General features: G+C 39.9%; 1 protein-coding gene across 2 annotated transcripts in view; it reads left to right on the top strand.

The window, feature by feature from the left end:
• Positions 1 to 20433, top strand: part of LOC106082007 (E3 ubiquitin-protein ligase highwire) — a 150167-nt gene extending 129734 nt beyond the window's left edge. For both annotated transcript variants that reach the window (XM_013244301.2, XM_059368028.1), the window contains 10 exons: positions 389 to 502; positions 684 to 792; positions 4529 to 7583; positions 7644 to 7810; positions 7866 to 9501; positions 16108 to 17135; positions 17199 to 17537; positions 17592 to 18056; positions 18128 to 18321; positions 19462 to 20433. In XM_013244301.2, the coding sequence (XP_013099755.2) occupies positions 389 to 502; positions 684 to 792; positions 4529 to 7583; positions 7644 to 7810; positions 7866 to 9501; positions 16108 to 17135; positions 17199 to 17537; positions 17592 to 18056; positions 18128 to 18321; positions 19462 to 19945 (7591 nt within the window). In that variant the 3' untranslated portion in view covers positions 19946 to 20433. The remainder of the gene's footprint in view (positions 1 to 388; positions 503 to 683; positions 793 to 4528; positions 7584 to 7643; positions 7811 to 7865; positions 9502 to 16107; positions 17136 to 17198; positions 17538 to 17591; positions 18057 to 18127; positions 18322 to 19461) is intronic.
• Positions 20434 to 21054: the final 621 nt, after the last annotated feature.

Below are 21054 nucleotides of genomic sequence, written 5' to 3'. Positions count from 1 at the left end.
ATAAACCCAATGAGCTGCATTGTGGTTCAATAACTGATAACAAATAATATTACCCAGCGTTGTTGTTCTGGTCATTGTCGCTTTAGGTAGCTAGTTTGTCATATTTTGCCTTTGTTGGATGATTGGTTGCCAGCCTGAACTGCAGTGGTTGCTGTTGGGTTAAAGTTGATCATATGGTGGTCTATGTTCTTGTTGACATCATAAAATAATCATTAACTTCATCTCTACCTTCAGACTTCAGGCTAATCTGCCGTTATGTAGAATTTATTTTTAGTTTTCAAAACAACACAGCCGCTATAATCCCTTTATCTCAGCGATAATTTTCCCAAGCACTTAATGAGATTCTAAAAATTAATTTTGTTTTTCTTTTTTACATTTCCATTTTCAGTTCACAGTCAAATGAAAGGCAATTCCTAAAAGATTTCATTAGCGGTGCCCCCGGCTCGTCTGGAGCACGTTTGGCGGCTTGGCTGCAGCCGGAACCGCGTTTAGATCCCAACAAGTAAGTATCCAAACAACACCTGTGTCTAGAGAGCATCCACCATCAGTTGCGGTGATATGCAACCACCCTTTCCGTTGCATGTTTCACGCGTTAATGGAACAAAATCCATAACGGAATTTGGAAACTTTTAACAATTTGTATTAAATGGCTGCCCTTTTTTGTGTGTTCCAATTTCCCATAGATGCGAGTTGAACACAATCACTGAAGCATTGCGTTATGGTTGGCCAACACAAATTACTGTGACCATAAGAGATCAGTATGGGGATGCAATTGTGGTGCCCGAGTTGAAGGTAAGTGGAACAATTTCTTGATTTGGTTTAAATATTTCGTTTGTGGAACAATGAGAAAAACAAAACTGGTTCAGTGGAGGCTTTTATACCCATTTTATCATTCCGTTTGCAACACATCGAAATATCGATTTCCGACCCTTTTAAAGTATATATATTCTTGATCAGTGTAAAAATCTAAGACGATCTAGCCATGTCCGTCCGCCTGTCTGTTGAAATCATGCTACAGTCTTTAAAAATAGAGATATTGAGCAGAAACTGTGCACAGATTCTTTTTTGTCTATAAGCAGGTTAAACTCAAAGATGGGCTATATCGGTCTATACCTTCATATAGGACCCATTTAGACCGATCCGCCGATTTAGGTTCTTAGGCCCATAAAAGCTACATTTATTATTAGATTTTGCTGAAATTTGGGACAGTGAGTTGTATAAGGCCAGTCGATATCCGTTTTCAATTTGGCCCAGATCGGTTCAGGTTTGGATATAGCTGCCATATAGACCGATCCGCCGATTTAAGGTCTTGGGCCCTTATTTATTGTCCGATTTCGTCAAAATTTGAGAAATTGAGTTTTGCTAGGCCCCTCGATGCCTTGTTCAATTTGGCCCAGATCGGTCTATATTTGGATATAGCTGCCATATATTCCGATCTCTCGATTTAAGGTTTTGGGTCCATAAAAGGTGAATTTATTTTCCCCATGTCGCCAAAATTTGGGACAGTAAGTAAAGTTAGGCCCCTCGAAATCTCTCTGCAAAATATCACAGATCGGTCCAGATTTTGATATAGCTGCCATATAGACCGATCTCTCGATTTAAGGTTTTGGGCCCATAAAAGATGCATTTATTGTCCGATGTCGCCAAAATTTGGGACAGTGAGGTAAGTTAGACCCCTCGACATATTTCAGCAAAATGGCACAGATCGATCCAGAGTTGGATATAGCTGCCATATAGACCGATATCTCGATTTAAGATCTTGGGCCCATAAATGTGCATTTATTGTCCGATGTCGCCAAAAGTTGGGACAGTGAGTTAAGTACGACCCATCGACTTATTTCAGCAAAATGGCACAGATCGATCCAAAGTTGGATATAGCTGCCATAGGGCCCATTAAAGGGCCCATTGAAGATGAATTTATTGTGCGATTTTGCCAAAATTTGGGACAGTGGGTTAAGTTAATCCCCTCGACATATTTCTGCAATTTGGCTTAGATCGATCTAGAGTTGGATGTAGCTGCCATATAGACCGATATCTCGATTTAAGGTTTTGGGCCCATAAAAAGGCGAATTTATCGTCCGATTTCGTCGAAATTTTGAACAGTGGGTGAAGTTAAGCCCCTCGACATATTTCTGCAATTTGGCTCAGATCGCTTCAGGTTTGGATATAGCTACGATAAAGACCGATCTCTTGATTTAAGGTCTTGGACCCATAAAAAGCGCATTTATTTTCCGATTTCTCCGAAATATGGGACAGTGAGTTAAGTTAAGTTAAGCCCCTCGACAAATTTCTGCAATTTTGCTCAGATCGGTCCAGGTTTGGATATAGCTGCCATATAGACCGATCACTCGATATAACGTTTTGGCCACATAAAAGCGCTTTTATTGTCCAATTTCGCCGAAATTTGGAACAATGAGTTGCGTTAAGCTCCTCAACAACTTTCTGCAATTTGGCCCAGATCGGTTCAGATTTGAATATAGCGGTCATATAGACCTATCTCTCGATTTAAGGTTTTGGACTCATAATAGGCGCACTTATTGTCCGATTTCGCCGAAATTTTGGACAGTGTGTTGTGTTAGGCCCTTCGAAAGCCCTCTTTAATTTGGCACATATCGGTTCATTTTTTGATATAGCTGCCATATAGACCAATCTCTCGATTCAAAGTCTTGGCCCCATAAAAGCACATTTATAATACGATTTCGCTAAAATTTGACACAGTGACTTATGTTAGGCTTTTCGACATCCGTGTCGTATATGGTTCAGATCGATCTATGTTTGGATATGGCTACCAAAAAGACCAATATTTTGTTCTACCAAATTGACTTGTACTTATTACACCTCTCAATATCCTTGTCGAATTTGGTCCAAATCGGACCATATTTCGATAAAGCTGCTATAGGGGCATATATTATGCATTTTTACCCGGATTATGACGAAAGGTGGTTTACATATATACCCGAAGTGGTGGGTATCCAAAGTTCGGCCCGGCCGAACTCAACGCCTTTTTACTTGTTGGTACATTAAATGGAACAAAATGTTTCATTAGGGGTGCATTTTCGTTTTAATAGCCATCCCCATTGACTAAATTCATTATGCGGTTGTATCATCTTGAAATACCTTGAAATAATTTTAATAATTATTGATGATCTCCATAATCTAACTACAGTCCATCTAGCCATGTCCGTCTGTCCGTCCACCTGTCCGTCAGTCTTTTTTGTCTGCCTATCTGTCGAAATTCCGATAGCGTTCGATCGAATGAAGCCCTTCATCTGTTCGTCTGTATGGCCATCACTCTTTCTACCCTCCGTCTGTCTGTCTGTCCGTCCCTCTGTCTTTTTGTTCGTCTGTCGTTATTCCGATAGCATTTGAACGTATGAAACCATCACATTTGGCGTACATATATAATAATTATGTACGATTCTCCAAAAAAAAACTTTAAAAAAGTGTTCATATTTTTTAGCAAATGTGAAAACTAAAAGAATGAGTATAGACTTAGGTGTAATGCAGGGTTGCCACCTAATCAGGATTCAAACGTTTTAGCAGAAAAATGTTGAAACCACTATTACATAAAAACAAATGAATGGATTTAAAAACACCTAAAGAGTTTTTTGTGGAGAATTTCCTAAATTTTAAAACTATGTATCAAAAAGTTAAAAAAATCATAAAAAAAAATTTGAAAAAAAAAAAAATTCATAAAAAAATTTTTTTTTTTTTTAATTTTTAACCTTGATTTTTTTGTTCAATTATACCTCTTTACCTTTGATTTTTTTTTCAATTATACCTCAAAATTTTTCTTATTTCGTCACTTTTCTACCTTACAAATGAAATTTTGTGACAGCCATATTAGTAAAAGATACAAATTTATTAATCTGGTCACCCCAACTCTCTCAATGTTCGTCCGATTGTAATAATATCATTATTTTTCTACCGATTCTCACGAAATTTTGCAAGAGAGATTTTCTTCCCCACATAACTGGTGAATTTCCGCTGTCCTTGCGGGTTCCAGTTTAGGACATATCTCGTTATATCATCGCGCGGCATAGAATATGACCCAACCAAGTCCATTTTCTCTTCCGGATTTCTACATAGACAGGGGAAATACTGTTTGGCCAGAAAATTTGACCACGATCTACACTAGCAAAATGTCAACCGGAAGGTTTCATTCGTTCAAACGCACGGACATACAGACGAGTAAACAGACAGACTGATAGACAGACCAATAAACAGATAGAAGGACCGGAAGATGGACGGATTAACAGACAGATGAACAGACCGACGAACTGATAGAAGATCTTCATTCGATCAAACGCTATCGGAGTTTCGAAAGGCGGACAGATAACTGACAGATGGACGGACATACAGATGATTGAAATTTGACACCAGAAATTAATTCTGATAGGTATTTGATATGAAAATGTTAGCTCACGTGTATAGGGGCCGCCCCCCCCCCAAAAAAAAATCATAAACGGACACGTTCCCCTGTTTCCTGCTCCTTCATTTAAACTTTTATTTTTTGTTTTTTTTGCAGGTTGAAATCAAAGCCATACCCACTGGCTCCGGAGGAAATGGAAATGTTAAGGTACGCCGTGCCTCACAGACTGATACTTATTTTGGAGGTGTAGCACCGCCTCCTCGGCAAAATTATGAACCCACAATTAAGGAGAAAATGTGCTTCAAAGCCATAACATTCATGAAGCCATACACCAACTACTCCTTTGAGGAGTTGCGCTACAATAGTCCCATCCAGACGCGAGTCACTGAGACTCTGTTTGCCCAAGATATGGAGGATGGTACATTCAGTGTCCATTGGACACCCAATGCGGTGGGCAGCTATTGTCTGACAGTAACCATAGATGGCATACTGCTGGAGGAGGTCTACCGTGTGGAGGTTAAGGAGGGCAGCATACCACCTCCGGCCCACAAGAGAGTTATGAAGAATCATCATACACCCAACAAACTAAGAAAATTTTACACTGAGAACACCGCCGGTCTACGCATTCGATCTCATCCCACCCTGCAATCCGAGCAAGTGGGTATTATTAAATTGAATGGAGTCATTTCATTCATAGACGAAATTGAGAATGATGATGGTGTTTGGTTGCGACTATCCACAGAATCCATAAGGCAGCACTGTGCCATGGGTTGGTATCCCACAGAGGCATGGTGTTTGCAGTACAATCAACATTTGGCCAAGACTTTGTTACATCCCGTGATCGAAAATACCCCAGGACCAAGAGAGACTACCACCACTGACATGAACATGGACAGCCAACCCATGTCGCCAGTACCAGTGGCCTCGGCCATGCCTGCTGAGGCTAGAAATAGGCAGCGTGATATTTTGGAAAATTTGGAACCTGTTAGTGCCAGCATAGAATCACCATCATCGACTACCAAGTCGGAGTCGCCCAATAAAAAAATGTTTGATTTTCCCAATAATGCTTTGAAGCCGGTAGAATTTCCGCATGTTTCCACCAATCCTTTCATTTGTGCTGATACCGAATCTAAAAATTCGCTTGGAGAACACCAAACTCATCCCTTTGGAGGTGGCGCCATTGAAGATGAACCCAAGGAAGATCCATTTGGGGCAGGAAATTCGGGTGGCAGCAATGCCATAGGTTCTGCTATAGCCGGGGTGGTGGGAGGTGGAGCCATAAAGTTGCAAGCTTTGCAAAAATGGTTTAAGGGGGATAACGAACCCCATTCGGGAGCAAGAGACTACTCGTTTAAGCCCTCCGATGTGGGCGAAATAGCTTCTGTGTCTGTCAGAGAGCTAGTGCGGGTCATGGGTGGACAAGATACGAGGACGGTCAATGGCAATGGCTCGCAGCGCTCTTGTAGTCCCATAAAAATTCCCGCAGATGACAAAGCTGGCGATAGTCCAAATAACAGTGGGCGTTCAGCAGATACTTCGGCGGAAAATTCCATTTTGCAAGACTCCAGTAATTCGGGAAGAAGTGCCAAAGATGAGGCCACTCAATTGGATGTGGGAAACTTCGATGTGGCCAATATGCGTAAGACGCACTTTACCCCAAGCCAAACAGCTGCCTTGCTGAGTACTCCCAAACATTCACCACGCCGTGTTGGTGCTGCCGCTAAGTCGGTAGCTGGCGGTGGGGCATCGTGTTTGGCAAATGAGGCAGCTGCCCTAAAGGAGTCAGACATCTCCAATTTGGAGGAGGAGATGAGTTTAATGCAAATCACCACCACCTCCACTGCTGTGGGAGGTGGTGGCTGCACAGTGCAGGATCAGATTTTGTTTGGAGATGCCCGCAACACCAATTCCACAGCGAGTACTGACAACTCCAGTCCACCCATATGGCCGGAACCGATAGCTTCGGCGGGAAGCAATGCCACACAGAATGCTTTCTTCAAATCCATGCCAGCAGCCAAGAAAACCACCATGGGTCCCATAAAACGGGCCATGCCTCCTTCATTTGCCGAGAGCATTCGGGCCGTGTTTGCAGCATTCCTTTGGCATGAGGGCATAGTTCATGATGCCATGGCCTGTGCGAGTTTTTTGAAATTTCATCCCAATCTACCGAAGGAGGGCACCACGGTGGTCACTCGCAGAGATCATGGAGAGGGCCGGCAGCAACTGTCCAAAGAGCAGAAGGCCCAGCAGAGGCACTCCGTCGAGGTGGCCAATGCTGGGAACTATTTAAACATTAGACCCTCGACCCTGGAGACTCTAACAAAGAGTGGCAATTTTTCGGTAAACAACCGCAAATATCGCAAAGGTTTATCCAATGATGGTGGCGATGGCAATGCAGCTGATATTGGAGAGAAGCAGAAGCTGCATGCCCTGCCCGAAGTGGTAACTGTCCTGCCACCGGCTTTGCGCAGCCTAGTCTATTTGTGGGAACACATATGCTCGAATTGTGTTCACATAGTGCAATCGAACTCCCTGAACCAGGAGAAGTTCAATTCGCGTGAGGCCAATGGTGATTCCAAAGAGAAGCCCACACCAAAAGATAAGGAGAATAAGAAGGCCAAGAAGAAGAAGGACGACGGTTCCTGGTGTGAGATATGCCAGGTGTTTCTGCCCATACCGGTGACCTATCACATGCGCATTGTCCATCCCGGCTGTGGCAAATCGGCCAAGGGCAAGGGTTACAACAGTGTGGGCATCTTCTGTGAAGGTTGGGCCGGAAATTGTGGCGAAGGGGGCAAGGGAGCTTCCAGTTGGTTTCTGATGTGTGACACTTGCCGCGACAAGTACATATCAACCAATAAGAACACCAACAATCTGAACAACACCAATGCGGCAGGTCCTTGCAATGAACTGAATTTGTTTGGCATAAAAACGACCACCCTGATAGCCAATTCGGATATCTACAACACCATGAGAGAGAATGCCACCTTTTTGCTGGAGCTCTCTTCGAATGTTTCGAATTTGCCCACAGATTCTGGCAATGTCACGAGTGGTTTGGGCTCCAGCAAGAGATCGCCCCAACATATGCCGGTAGTGGCAGAACATCAGCACTTCAATATGAGCGAAATGAACAAGCCGAGCACTAGTCGGGGAGATGGAGCCCAGCAACGTCACAGCCGAGTTGGCCTGAGGATCAATGGAAAGTTGGGAGGTAAGTGATAATATTATAAAAGGAAAACAGAATTCGCAGTTTCTTTTTCTTCTTGTTTAGGAAATGTTTTGCTGCGCAAAAGTTTTACCGCAGGTGCCTGCTCCCCCGAGCAACCTTGGCTGGCCCCTGAAACATTTGCCTGCTTGGAAACTTTTGGCCCCGCCAATAAAGACGATTTGCCCTATGAAATTTTTGGCATGGGACCCAATGAAAGCGGTTTTGACAGGGTAGGTGGAAAAATACTTATTTTGGAAATGTGAACTTTTATCATCCTTTTTCCAGCCCCTTTCGGAGATATCCTATGAATCAGCAGATCTGGCCAATTTCGATCAGCCAAACCCCCCAAGTTGTATGACCTCCAGCACTGGCACTCTGTCCAAATTTCATCGCAGCTATTCCATGGGCCAGGGTTGGGGAGCTGTGCAGCAGCAAAGCAACACCAACTTCCGTGAGGAGCCCTACTATCCCAAGGTGGTATTTCGAAAGCGCAATAACTCCACCACCGATTCTGATGGATCCCTCTTGATTTGTTATCCTTCTGAGAATCTGAGGCGCTTGGTACCCGATCACATGTTAATAGCCACATCGGTGGTCCAAAAAACCCATCATGGGCCAGAGGTGGGAGCAGACTCCATAACCAGTGCAGATGGTAAAGATGCCAAGTTTGAGTTCGAAGGAAGCAAACAACAAAATCAAAGAAACAATTCCGAGGCCGAATCGGCAAATCAGGTCAATGCCTTGCTGCAAAGGCCTTCCATGGCGTTTATGACCCAAAAGCATGATCTCAAGAAATTGCGTAGTGCCATGAAGAGAAGTTTGCGCATTGCAACGTGTCGCAACTATTCCTTGCAAGCTTTGAATTGGCTTTTGCGCTCGGTCACGCAAAGTGTTTGTCTGCATGATCTTATGTGGTGGTTTGTGTCCTCGCTAAGCATCACCGGTCCAGCCAACAGTGATCCCATGGATGGCAAATTCGATGAGCTAGAACCAGCCTTGGAGCATCCAGTGTCCTATACACAAATCAGTGGCCGTCTCTCGCATATGATTACCGAAAGTCTCCACACATTTCTGCAATCGGTGGCTGATCTGACTTTGCATTTGCCTTTGGGCTCCCCTCTGCAGCGCATTGCCATTCAATGCTTTGGCATACGCTTTCGTCAAACCGATCATCAATTCTTGCATAGTTCTCATGTCTTTGGAAATATATCGAAAATCCTCTCCAAATCTGACGAACAAAACGAATCGCCCGGAGTCTTTGGCTTGCCCGAGGATGCTGAGGCCAAAGAGCCCTCGACCAAGGATCTGTATGCAGTACCCGATGCTGGTGGCAAAATTATCTACTACAGCGATTTAAATGGGCACTTTGATGTCACAGTGTCATCACGCCAAGCCATGGCCGAGTCTTTGACTGACAACTCCACGGAGACGTTCTGGGAAAGTGATGAAGAGGATCGCAATAAGAGTAAAATTGTGGAAATCTCCATGAATAAATTGACCTATTGTTGCAAAATCCTACTCATACACATCGACAATAGTCGTGACATACAGAATAAGGTCTCAACGGTGGCTTTCTACGGTGGCCAATCTTTGGGCGATACAAGTCTCATAAAATCCGTTGAAGTTGATGCCAAGGCATGCATATGGATCTCGACAAAAATTAACGATGACAATTTCACTCATTTCCGTTTGGAGTTCACAGGGCCTGAGAATACTTTGCGAGTGCGGCAAATAAAAATTTTGGGTCTACCAGCTGCCATGTGTGGTTCAGGCGATCAGCTGACCAATCCTTATGACTTGGCTGGGACTAGTTCATCACAGGGTCATGCCTTCAAATACAACATGAAGTTGACCAATGCAGTGCGTATACAGCAGCAGATATGTGAAGCGGAGACATTGAGGGTGTTCCGATTGATAACAGGTAAGCATAAGAGGGGGGTCATTGCAGGTTACACAGAAGGAGCTGTCGAAAAATAAAACATGGTCTAAGGGTGGAAAATTCCAAATTCGGATTATACCATCACCGAATTTGGAATTTTCAAGGGTCAATGGAGCAAAAACCCCGAGGTTTTGAGTTCTCAAACTAAACGACCCACAGTGGGCCAAATGGCAAAAAAATTGGAAATAAGTCTACAACTTTTTATCTGTTGATTTTAGCCATACAAAATGTTCTAGACATTTGTAGAGGAGGACATAGGCTTTCAGAAAAGTGCTGTTGTTGGTCCATATCTTTAATACAGGGTGAGCTACAGGGTGTGAAAGTTGACCACTTTTGACTTCTCCAAGCTTCTGGGGGCCATAACTTTTGATCTACTCAACCGATTTACATGATTTAGGACTCTAGAGAAAGAGCTTGACAAGATCTAAAAAACTTATGCATAAAGTACCATGCCATCGTGTACTGTTAAGGAGTTATGAATTGTTTAATTTTAAAATATGAAAATTTGGCCTTGGTTTTTTTCAGTGTTTTTTTAATAACTCCGTCAATTTTAAAGCTATAAACTTCATACTTCACACAAATTATGCCAGCATATGTGTGCATAAAATACAAAAGGAATCACGTGAATATCTTTGGCGGTTTAAAAATGGCATCGTTTTCAATATGAAAAATATTTTTTTTGTCAAAAAATTGCAAAATTTTTCAAAAAAGATACTCCCATTTCCTTTAAGTTTTCGCAAACTTTGGCCGTCAAAGCATTATCATTTCTTTCCATTTTCACAAAGTCGAGGTATTAAGAAAAGTTTTAAGTGCTAATTTGGCTAATTTCGATATCAAACAACACCGTTATCTTAAGACCAAAATGGCCAATTTTTTTACTAAACTTCAAAAGTTTCTCACTGGAAAAAAAGTTCCACGGGGATTTTTTCGCTTTTTTTGAACTTAAATGAAAGCTTAAAATGTTCCCAACATTTTAAGGTATGTCTCGCCATATCCTAGCCATAAATGAGATCGTAGCGATCAAAATACTGAAAAAAGTCAATTTTCAAGTAGTGCTATATTCATTGCTAAAAAACAAGTATTACGTCACATTTTATTGCAAAGATGTTAAATAAACTTTTATTTGGTAACACTTCTTCTACAAAACACAAAAAGAATCATGGAAATATCTCTATTCTATTCCATTTTATGGAACCGGCAATAAAAAAGTCAATTTTTCAAAAAAGTCGAATTTCCCAAATTTTGTTTTTGTTGTCCTAATTGCACATGACACACTATAGCCATATTTACGCAACATACCTTATCGTAAAGGAAATTTTCATACCTTTCCAACGATGTATAAAACATTTCTCAACTCGGATTCTATCTACTCTAAAATTCATTTACACTTCATTAAACTCTATATAAAAATGTCTATTTGTGAAATGGAACCTTATATGGGGCCTACACTAAAACATTGATAGATTTGCCCAGGGTTTACAATACAAATGTGTTAGAATAAAAAAAGGTCTCCTGCCAAAGTTTAAAAAAATTGGAATAAAAATATGTGTTTTAGAGCGAAAACACTTCGCATCGGCGTGCGTTTATATGTATATTAGCTACTCCCAAAATAAAAAAGCATTTTAGTTTTGTATTATTTGATTTTATTCTCTACCAAATAATCTAAGGTATCAAAATTTAAAAGCTCTTTAATTTGAATGGCATCGGGATCGTCCTTATCTATATCGTCACATATTTTTGGTAGCCATTTAGTTCTGATGCTGTATAGTACCGGATCAGACGATAACAATAAATATTGAAGTAAATCATAATTTTGGTTAAATTTGGTGCTCTTTCGGGTATTGAAAAGCCGGAACTGTTTAACATCTCTATTACGGGATTCCTGAGCTTCTTCTGTAAGTTCTCCTAACGGAAGTATGTTGTATTCCACAATTTCCTTGCCATGATGTAAGACTTTATGTACTGTCGGTGTTAAAGCTTTCCACGAATATAAATCAGATAAAATGTTTTTTGTGTCATTACTATAAGCTTCAAATTTGGTTGAATTTATCATCTTTTTGCTATTGATTACAGCCAAAATCACTTTGAATCGTCTTAGCAAGTGTTCATCAAGACCGGTTATTTTAGATGTCGATACGGGGTCCTCAAAAAACCGCCTTGCCGAGTTGCCATCATTTGTGCTTCCGTATCCGTAAAGAGGTTTATCTATTATAAGTCCCTTTTGTTTAAACTCCAACTGGATTCGATTCTTCTCTTCCTGCCTCATTTTGTGAAGATCTTGGTTGTTTCTAGCAGAGACATCGCGGTTTCCAGGGCTAGTCCGATATTTAAGGTCATACGATAAATGCAAACAATACTCCATGAATCGAATTCTACAGTGCAGGGGCGAAATACCGAAATTGAGCGCATTTTCGTTTACTAAATTTTCATCAGACTTGTCCTCGAATTGCCCATTCTTCTTGCCACAAATATTGCATCTCCAATTGGACATAACGCCAGTTAATGCGTTTGCCACCTTTCCATCGATCATAGTGAGTTGTAGTTGAAACGAAACTTTTATATTTCTTCCCAATTGGTTTATAACAATCATGGGTAATGCAGCAATTTCTTCCTTTATTTCGTTCACCAAAGATCGTGTTGTGTTCCGGTCTTCCTTTGTATACTCAAACCGAATTGGGCGACATAAATATTTTGACCCAGGTGTTCTATTTATCCATATATCTTGAAATGCATTTTCTTTCGATGATGAAGATTGGTCCTTGTACAATCTCATTCTCAATGGTACTAATGATGCCATGAAAATTGATGCGAAGTTGGTATCTATTTCTGTTTGTTGCTTATATTCGGAAAATCCAGATGATCCATCACAACCCCATTTGCTGATCAAAACCACTTCGGAATTATTACATGTGTTCAACTGTTCTTCAGTAAAATTAGAAATAATTCTAACAGCTGTATTTTCAACAAGATCAGCAAGTTTCACTCTTGCTTTTAATTCGTCCACGTATATATTTGATGGCACCATTTTCGTCCTGGTGTTGTACAATTTATGTTTTGAGGGTAAACAACCCCATCCTTTTTCACGAAGAGCCTTCCTCATTGTTGAGTATTTGTTTCTTGAGAGGCCTAGGTTCAAAATCAGGGCCAGTGCATCTTCCTCCGTGAATTCTGTAGTCGATTTTGGAGTTGGAATACTTTCTACCATTCTCTTTACCCTTTTCGGAGATGCTAATGGTAAAACATCGACAATTCGTCCAACATTTTTTGGTTGTGTTTTTAACAATGCTGTTTTGAACGTATCTTTTATTAAATTTGGCGGATGTGCCGCCAATAGTTCCTCTTGTTTTTTCTTTTTGGTTTTCTCCGTAACTTCGTCGTATGCTTTGCTAGGCCGGCCGGGAATCAGCGGTTTAATTTCAATAAGTAGATCCGATTTCAGCCACTTCTCATACATTTTGAAAAACTTGATTTTTGCGAATGAACATTCTGGCAACCTTCTCTCAAATGATTTGTAGAATTTTTCAAGTTTGTCTAAAGCGTCTTTATTTAGCCTTATTCCATATATGTGGTCCAAAGTGTAAACAAGTTCCTTAAATGACTCCGTGTATGATTTGGAATCATTTTTGATGTCCCATACAATTTTCGAAAGAGTGGAATACTTCAGTATGACTTCCATAACTTATAAATGTCCTTTACGCCTCTACAAAATATAATGAAGAAAATTTGGATTTTGTTCAAATATTTATGCAATATATTCACAATTAATGACCCATTTCAGGTATCAGACGCAATCGTTAAAAGGGGTCCAAAGTGCCTCTTTTTACTTACTCTTCTATAATTATTTACCTGGACTCGAATTTGGTTAAAAAAAATGACAATGAATTTTTTATGGGTAGGTTTTTTCACATTCATTGATACGGTGGATTTCCTGGGAATTCGACATAGCGAAACAGGTAACATTTGTCTGCATCAAATCTTAACACAAATATATATATATATGCAGGTATATTTCTAGGTTACTTTTTATTCAAAAATCATCAGCTTACATTAAAAATAGATGTAGGTACTATACAAACGCACGCCGATGCGAAGTGTTTTCGCTCTAAAACACATATTTTTATTCCAATTTTTTTAAACTTTGGCAGGAGACCTTTTTTTATTCTAACACATTTGTATTGTAAACCCTGGGCAAATCTATCAATGTTTTAGTGTAGGCCCCATATAAGGTTCCATTTCACAAATAGACATTTTTATATAGAGTTTAATGAAGTGTAAATGAATTTTAGAGTAGATAGAATCCGAGTTGAGAAATGTTTTATACATCGTTGGAAAGGTATGAAAATTTCCTTTACGATAAGGTATGTTGCGTAAATATGGCTATAGTGTGTCATGTGCAATTAGGACAACAAAAACAAAATTTGGGAAATTCGACTTTTTTGAAAAATTGACTTTTTTATTGCCGGTTCCATAAAATGGAATAGAATAGAGATATTTCCATGATTCTTTTTGTGTTTTGTAGAAGAAGTGTTACCAAATAAAAGTTTATTTAACATCTTTGCAATAAAATGTGACGTAATACTTGTTTTTTAGCAATGAATATAGCACTACTTGAAAATTGACTTTTTTCAGTATTTTGATCGCTACGATCTCATTTATGGCTAGGATATGGCGAGACATACCTTAAAATGTTGGGAACATTTTAAGCTTTCATTTAAGTTCAAAAAAAGCGAAAAAATCCCCGTGGAACTTTTTTTCCAGTGAGAAACTTTTGAAGTTTAGTAAAAAAATTGGCCATTTTGGTCTTAAGATAACGGTGTTGTTTGATATCGAAATTAGCCAAATTAGCACTTAAAACTTTTCTTAATACCTCGACTTTGTGAAAATGGAAAGAAATGATAATGCTTTGACGGCCAAAGTTTGCGAAAACTTAAAGGAAATGGGAGTATCTTTTTTGAAAAATTTTGCAATTTTTTGACAAAAAAAATATTTTTCATATTGAAAACGATGCCATTTTTAAACCGCCAAAGATATTCACGTGATTCCTTTTGTATTTTATGCACACATATGCTGGCATAATTTGTGTGAAGTATGAAGTTTATAGCTTTAAAATTGACGGAGTTATTAAAAAAACACTGAAAAAAACCAAGGCCAAATTTTCATATTTTAAAATTAAACAATTCATAACTCCTTAACAGTACACGATGGCATGGTACTTTATGCATAAGTTTTTTAGATCTTGTCAAGCTCTTTCTCTAGAGTCCTAAATCATGTAAATCGGTTGAGTAGATCAAAAGTTATGGCCCCCAGAAGCTTGGAGAAGTCAAAAGTGGTCAACTTTCACACCCTGTAGCTCACCCTGTATTAAAGATATGGACCAACAACAGCACTTTTCTGAAAGCCTATGTCCTCCTCTACAAATGTCTAGAACATTTTGTATGGCTAAAATCAACAGATAAAAAGTTGTAGACTTATTTCCAATTTTTTTGCCATTTGGCCCACTGTGCGACCTTTATACAAAGTGTATTGAAAGTGAGGGGTACTCAATGTTTTGCCATATATTCGACATATTTCAGAGATAAGCGAATTTTTGTTTATCCCCTAATAGCTACCCAATAACGCAAATCTGATTTTTTATTATGGGAACAAGGTCTTGAGGGAACGCCCCTTCCCAAAAAGTGCTTAAAACGGGCATATATTGATCTATCAACAATAGATCTATCACTACTATAAGAATGAAAGGCATTCGGAAGTAGACTTGGAATTTGTTATAAAAATTAAAGCAAGGCCCAGTTCCCCGAAACTTCGCAACGGGAGGTTCCAACCCTGTTTAAGTATTGCCCTAGGCATTTTACCCTAATTAATATTTTTCAGCAATTTGCGAAAGTTTTATTGAAACTCTTCAAAGTTCAGTATCATAAGACTTCCAAGTATTTCGAAGAATGGGGTATATTCATTTTGTCATTCCGTTTGCAACACATCGAAATATCCATTTCCGACCCCATAAAGTATATATATTTTTGATCAGCGTAAAAATCTAAGATGATCTAGCCATGTCCGTCCGTCTTTCTGTTGAATCACGCTCCAGTCTTCAAAAATAGAGATATTGAGCTGAAACTTTGCACAGATTCTTTTTTTGTCCAAAACAGGTTAAGTTCGAAGATGGGCTATATCGGACTATATCTTGATATAGGCCCCATATAGACCGATCCGGCGATTAAGAGTCTTGGGCCCATAAAAGGCGCATTTATTGTCCGAATTCGCCGAAATTTGGGACAATGAGTTGTGTTAGGCCCTTCAACAGCCCTTTTCAATTCGCCCCAGATCGGTCCAGATTAGAATGTAGCTGTCATATAAACCGATCTCTCGATTTAAAAACTTGGCCCCAAAGAGGGAAAGTAATGAATCCGATTTCGCTGAAATTTGACACAGTGACTAATGTTAGGCTTTTCGACATCCGTGTCGTATATGGTTCAGATCGGTTTCAGTTCATCGGTTCAGATTGGTGGGTATTCAAAGTTCGGCCGGGCCGAACTTAACGCCTTTTTACTTCTTTTTAATTTTTCATGTTTTCTTCTTTTAATTTTTTAGGTCAAGTATTTGGAAAACTTATTAGTTTGGAGCCCGCAAATGACGAGAGTGCTGGTGTTATTGGCAAAAGTCTATCGCAAAATGCCTTGGGCATGGATACCAGTGCCAACTCAATACTGGCAGACTCTCTCGACCTACGCGAGCACATGGTGGGAATTCTATTCTCGCGCAGTAAGCTGTCTCATTTGCAAAAGCAGGTCATAGTTCATATTGTACATGCCATAAAAAAGGAGGCTCGAAGGGCCAGAGAAGACTGGGACGCTGTCAATTTAGCCAATTCTTTGCGGGATCCTAATGGTACTGGTTCAAATGGCCAAGAATCCAAAACGGATGCCACTTCTGAAAGGGGACGCACGGCGGACACCTATTGCTTTGAGATGTTGAGCATGGTTTTGGCCTTGTCGGGCAGTGTTGTGGGCCGCTCTTATCTCTCCCATCAACATGGCTTGATTAAAGATTTGTTGAGTCTCTTGCATACTGGCAGTGATCGTGTGCAGCGCCAGGTCACCTCCTTGTTAAGGCGTATCTTGCCAGAAATCTCTCCGGCAACTTTTGCAGATATTTTGGGAGTACATCGTTTGCCACCTTCGGATTATAATATAGCCCATCAGATAGCCATAGATTTCGATATGGATAGCTTGGGTCTCTTGGACATATTCCTGGCGGTCATAGCTAAATCTTTGCAGTTACAGGTAAAGGTTAAAAGTGCTGGGGGCAAATCAAATATGGAAAAGACTCCTTCTTTCATACGCCTCTACAATTCTTTGGACTTGTCGGTGCATTTGCTAAAGACGATAAAAATGCATATGAGTGCGGAACATGTGACTGCTGAAGCGGAAGATTCATTCTCTCGCACGGAATACGGTTTTGAATATGAGCGGGCTATGGAAATGAAAACTTCACGCTCCATCCATAGGGAGGTGAAGAAGGAGACCACCAAAAATCTCAATCAAAGATGGTTCTTAAATGGAGTTATACCAACCAAGCAGGCGGAGAGCATAATTTCGCTTATCAGAGATTTGGCAACGGTAAGAGAAATGGGTTAATGTCTCAACTTGGTGTATTAATTTTTGATGTTTCTTTCTTGGCAGGGCAAGCTAGGTGAGAAATGGTCTCAAATGACCAAAGCTGCCATAGCTGAGGCGGTTTTGAATTTAACCCGTTTGGATGAGATATTCCGTTGCCCGGAGAATTGTGTAAAAACGGCCACCTTATGGTTGGCTTTGGCCAGTCTCTGTGTGCTGGACAATGATCATGTGGAGAAGTTATCCTCTGGCCAGTGGACCATATCAGATACCCGTCCCATGTGCAGCAATCACGATGATGGTGAAACTTCGGCCATTATACAGTGTGAAAGTTGTGGTTCCCTGTGTGGAGACTGCGATCGTTTTCTGCATTTGAATCGCAAGACCAGAACTCACAAAAGAACGGTAAGACTTTAAACAGGTAATCAAGAGACCCCAATAAATTGGTATTCCCTCTAGGTTTGCAAAGAAGAAGAGGAAGCCATACGTGTCGAACTTCATGAGTCTTGTGGTCGCACTAAACTTTTCTGGCTTTTGGCCTTGGCTGATTCCAAAACCCTCAAGGGCATGGTGGAGTTTCGTGATGGCAGCCATACTATTATTTCAGGAGCCCAGGACTCTGTGGGTCGCTGTCGCTTCTGTGGCATTACAGGAAATTCTGGTCTCTTGGAAATTGGCAATGTCTGTGCGGATGCCCAATGCCAGGAATATGCTGCCAACTCCTGCTTGAAAACCAAATCGTGTGGTCATGTTTGTGGTGGTGTGGTCAATGAGAAGAAATGTTTGCCCTGTCTGCAACATGTGTGTCACGCTCGCGAGAATAATGTGGCCGATGGCTTGAATGATCCCAAACTGACACAGGATGCTGATGATATGTGCATGATATGCTTTGTTGAGGCTTTGGCCTGTGCTCCTTCGATACAGGTACGAAAGGTTTTTTTTTAATGATTTCCAGAACAATTTTCTAACTTTATTTTCCTAAATTTGATTTCTAGTTGGAATGCGGCCATGTTTTCCATTTCCATTGTTGCAAAGCTGTTTTGGAGAAACGCTGGAGTGGTCCCCGCATTACTTTTGGATTTTCTTTGTGTCCCATATGCAAGGCTGATATAAAGCATCCCATGTTGGCGGAAATCTTGGAGCCCATTAATGCTCTGAAGCAAGATGTCAAACGAAAAGCTCAAATGCGGTATGTAATTAATTAGTGAATTTGAAGAGAAGAGTAGGAATAGAGTGAGAGAAGACTATGAGTAGTAGTAGAGAAGGATTAGAAATAGAGTGGGATGAGAGTACGAACAGAGTAGGAGTGGAAGAGAGTATAAATGGAGTAGGAGTACGAATAGAGTACGAGTACAAGTTGAGTACCAGAAAAGTACGATTAGAGTACGAGTAGATTATAAGTAAGGTATGAGTAAAGTGCGAGTAGAGTACGAGTAGTGTATGAGTAGAGTGCGAGTAGAGCAGATTACACGTAGAGTACGGTAGGGTGCGAGTTGAGTACGAGTAGAGTACGAGTAGAGTAAGAGTAGAGTAAGAGTACGAGTAGAGTACGAGTAGAGTACGAGTAGAGTACGAGTAGAGTAAGAGTAGAGTAAGAGTAAGAGTAGAGTAAGAGTAGAGTAAGAGTAAGAGTAGAGTAAGAGTAGAGTAAGAGTAGAGTAAGAGTAGAGTAAGAGTAGAGTAAGAGTAGAGTAAGAGTAGAGTAAGAGTAGAGTAAGAGTAGAGTAAGAGTAGAGTAAGAGTAGAGTAAGAGTAGAGTAAGAATAGAGTAAGAGTAGAGTAAGAGTAGAGTAAGAGTAGAGTAAGAGTAGAGTAAGAGTAGAGTAAGAGTAGAGTAAGAGTAGAGTAAGAGTAGAGTAAGAGTAGAGTAAGAGTAGAGTAAGAGTAGAGTAAGAGTAGAGTAAGAGGAGAGTAAGAGTAGAGTAAGAGTAGAGTAAGAGTAGAGTAAGAGTAGAGTAAGAGTAGAGTAAGAGTAGAGTAAGAGTAGGGTAAGAGTAGAGTAAGAGTACAGTAAGAGTACAGTAAGAGTAGAGTAAGAGTAGAGTATAAGTAGAGTAAGAGTAGAGTAAGAGTAGTTAGAGTGGAGTACGAGTGGGTAGCGTAGAGTACGAGTAGAGTATTAGTATTGGGTTTGTCGTGTCTCCCTTTCCCTTAAAAAAATGCATGTTTGAAATGTGAAAGCGTACTCCAGACGTTTTGATTAGGTCTACTCTTAGATTCTTTGAATGCCTGACTTTGGAGCTCCAATCTTTGGCGCAGTCGAATAAACGATTTTTTTTATTCATGTTAATATCATCCTCAAAAATATTATTTTTCCCATATCTTTCAGCATTAAATACGAGGGCATTGTCAAGGACACCGAAAGTCGAGACTTAACAAATTTAGCCATGGATCGTTATGCCTACTATGTTTGCTTTAAATGCCAAAAGGCCTATTATGGTGGTGAGGCTCGCTGTGATGTAGAAATTGGAGAGAAATTCAATCCCGAAGAATTGGTTTGTGGCGGTTGTTCCGATGTGGCTCGTGCCCAAATGTGTCCCAAACATGGTACTGATTTTCTAGAATATAAATGCCGCTACTGCTGTTCGGTGGCCGTATTCTTTTGCTTTGGCACCACTCACTTTTGCGATACGTGTCACGATGATTTTCAGCGTCTAACAAATATACCGAAAAATAAATTACCCCAATGTCCAGCTGGGCCCAAGGCCAAACAGCTGATGGGCGAAGAATGTCCCCTTCATGTAATACATCCACCCACTGGTGAGGAATTTGCCTTAGGGTGTGGTGTCTGCCGTAATGCCCAGACATTTTAGCATCACATTGATCTCTTTATGGATGTGCGACGTGGCAGTGGTGATTGTGGAGGTGGCGGTGTGCCTGGTGGCGGCATCATTGTTGGTGGTGGTGGCGATCAAGATTTCATTGAAGTGCAATTGGAAGAATTGGATAATCGTCATTGTCTGCATTTGGAGGAAGCCAGCGATGATGATGATTATGACTAGTCATTAATGATAATTAAAAAAATTATTTATTTTTGAAAACAAAGGCCATTCATTAATTGATTACAAAACGATATGCAATATTTATACTATATAGAAACTCATGATACTCACATTAGTACTGCTGCAGGCATATGTACACATTAGCATGCATGCTACATACAAACATATTTCTCTAAGAATATGTTTTGTTTTATATTCAATTTTAAATGCAAATTTTATTCACAATATTTAAAAAATAATAACGTATTATAATAAAAAAAAAATAAACGTATTAGCAAAACTGATCATTGATCAACGTACATATATATTTGCTTTATTCTGAAGGAGGAATTTTACTTTGAATTTTGAAAATTAGGATTGGTCTGAATTCGTTAATATAGCGAGCGCCTGAAAGTGTGCAACAAATATTTCATATAGAGTTGCCATTTACGGAATTTCACAATGAATTGAATATCGGTTCCTTTAAAACATGATTCTCAAGAAGAAATAAATGCTTGTAATTTCCTAGAATTCAGCTTTATTATAAAGATAAGAATTTTTTATTATGTTTTAAAAGTAATTTCGGGCAAAAGGTCATCGCTGCCGAGAAGAAAGAGTGATGAAAGAGTAAAACAAAGTGAGTTGTAATTTTTTGATCGCGGTCACTTGATTAGGGTTGGTACTCTGTTCGTCTTTTCACATAAACAACTGTTAAACTCCATATAAAAATGATTGGAAATGAAAAATATGTGAAAAAAATTAATTCGTTTTTACGCTTAAGATTCAAAGGAAATACTAAAAAACTATCATTTCTTATGAAATATGAAGGTAAGATTGTGATGGTACAAAAAAAAAAAAGAAATGATATACAGGCCTATGGTTCGATTCGGATCATAATTGAACTGAATGTTCGAGACCATGGTAGAAGTCATGGTGTAAAA

Source organism: Stomoxys calcitrans, chromosome 4 (assembly GCF_963082655.1).
Source record: "Stomoxys calcitrans chromosome 4, idStoCalc2.1, whole genome shotgun sequence".
NCBI classification, from domain to species: Eukaryota; Metazoa; Arthropoda; class Insecta; order Diptera; family Muscidae; genus Stomoxys; species Stomoxys calcitrans.
This window is presented reverse-complemented; position numbering and strand designations above follow the sequence as displayed.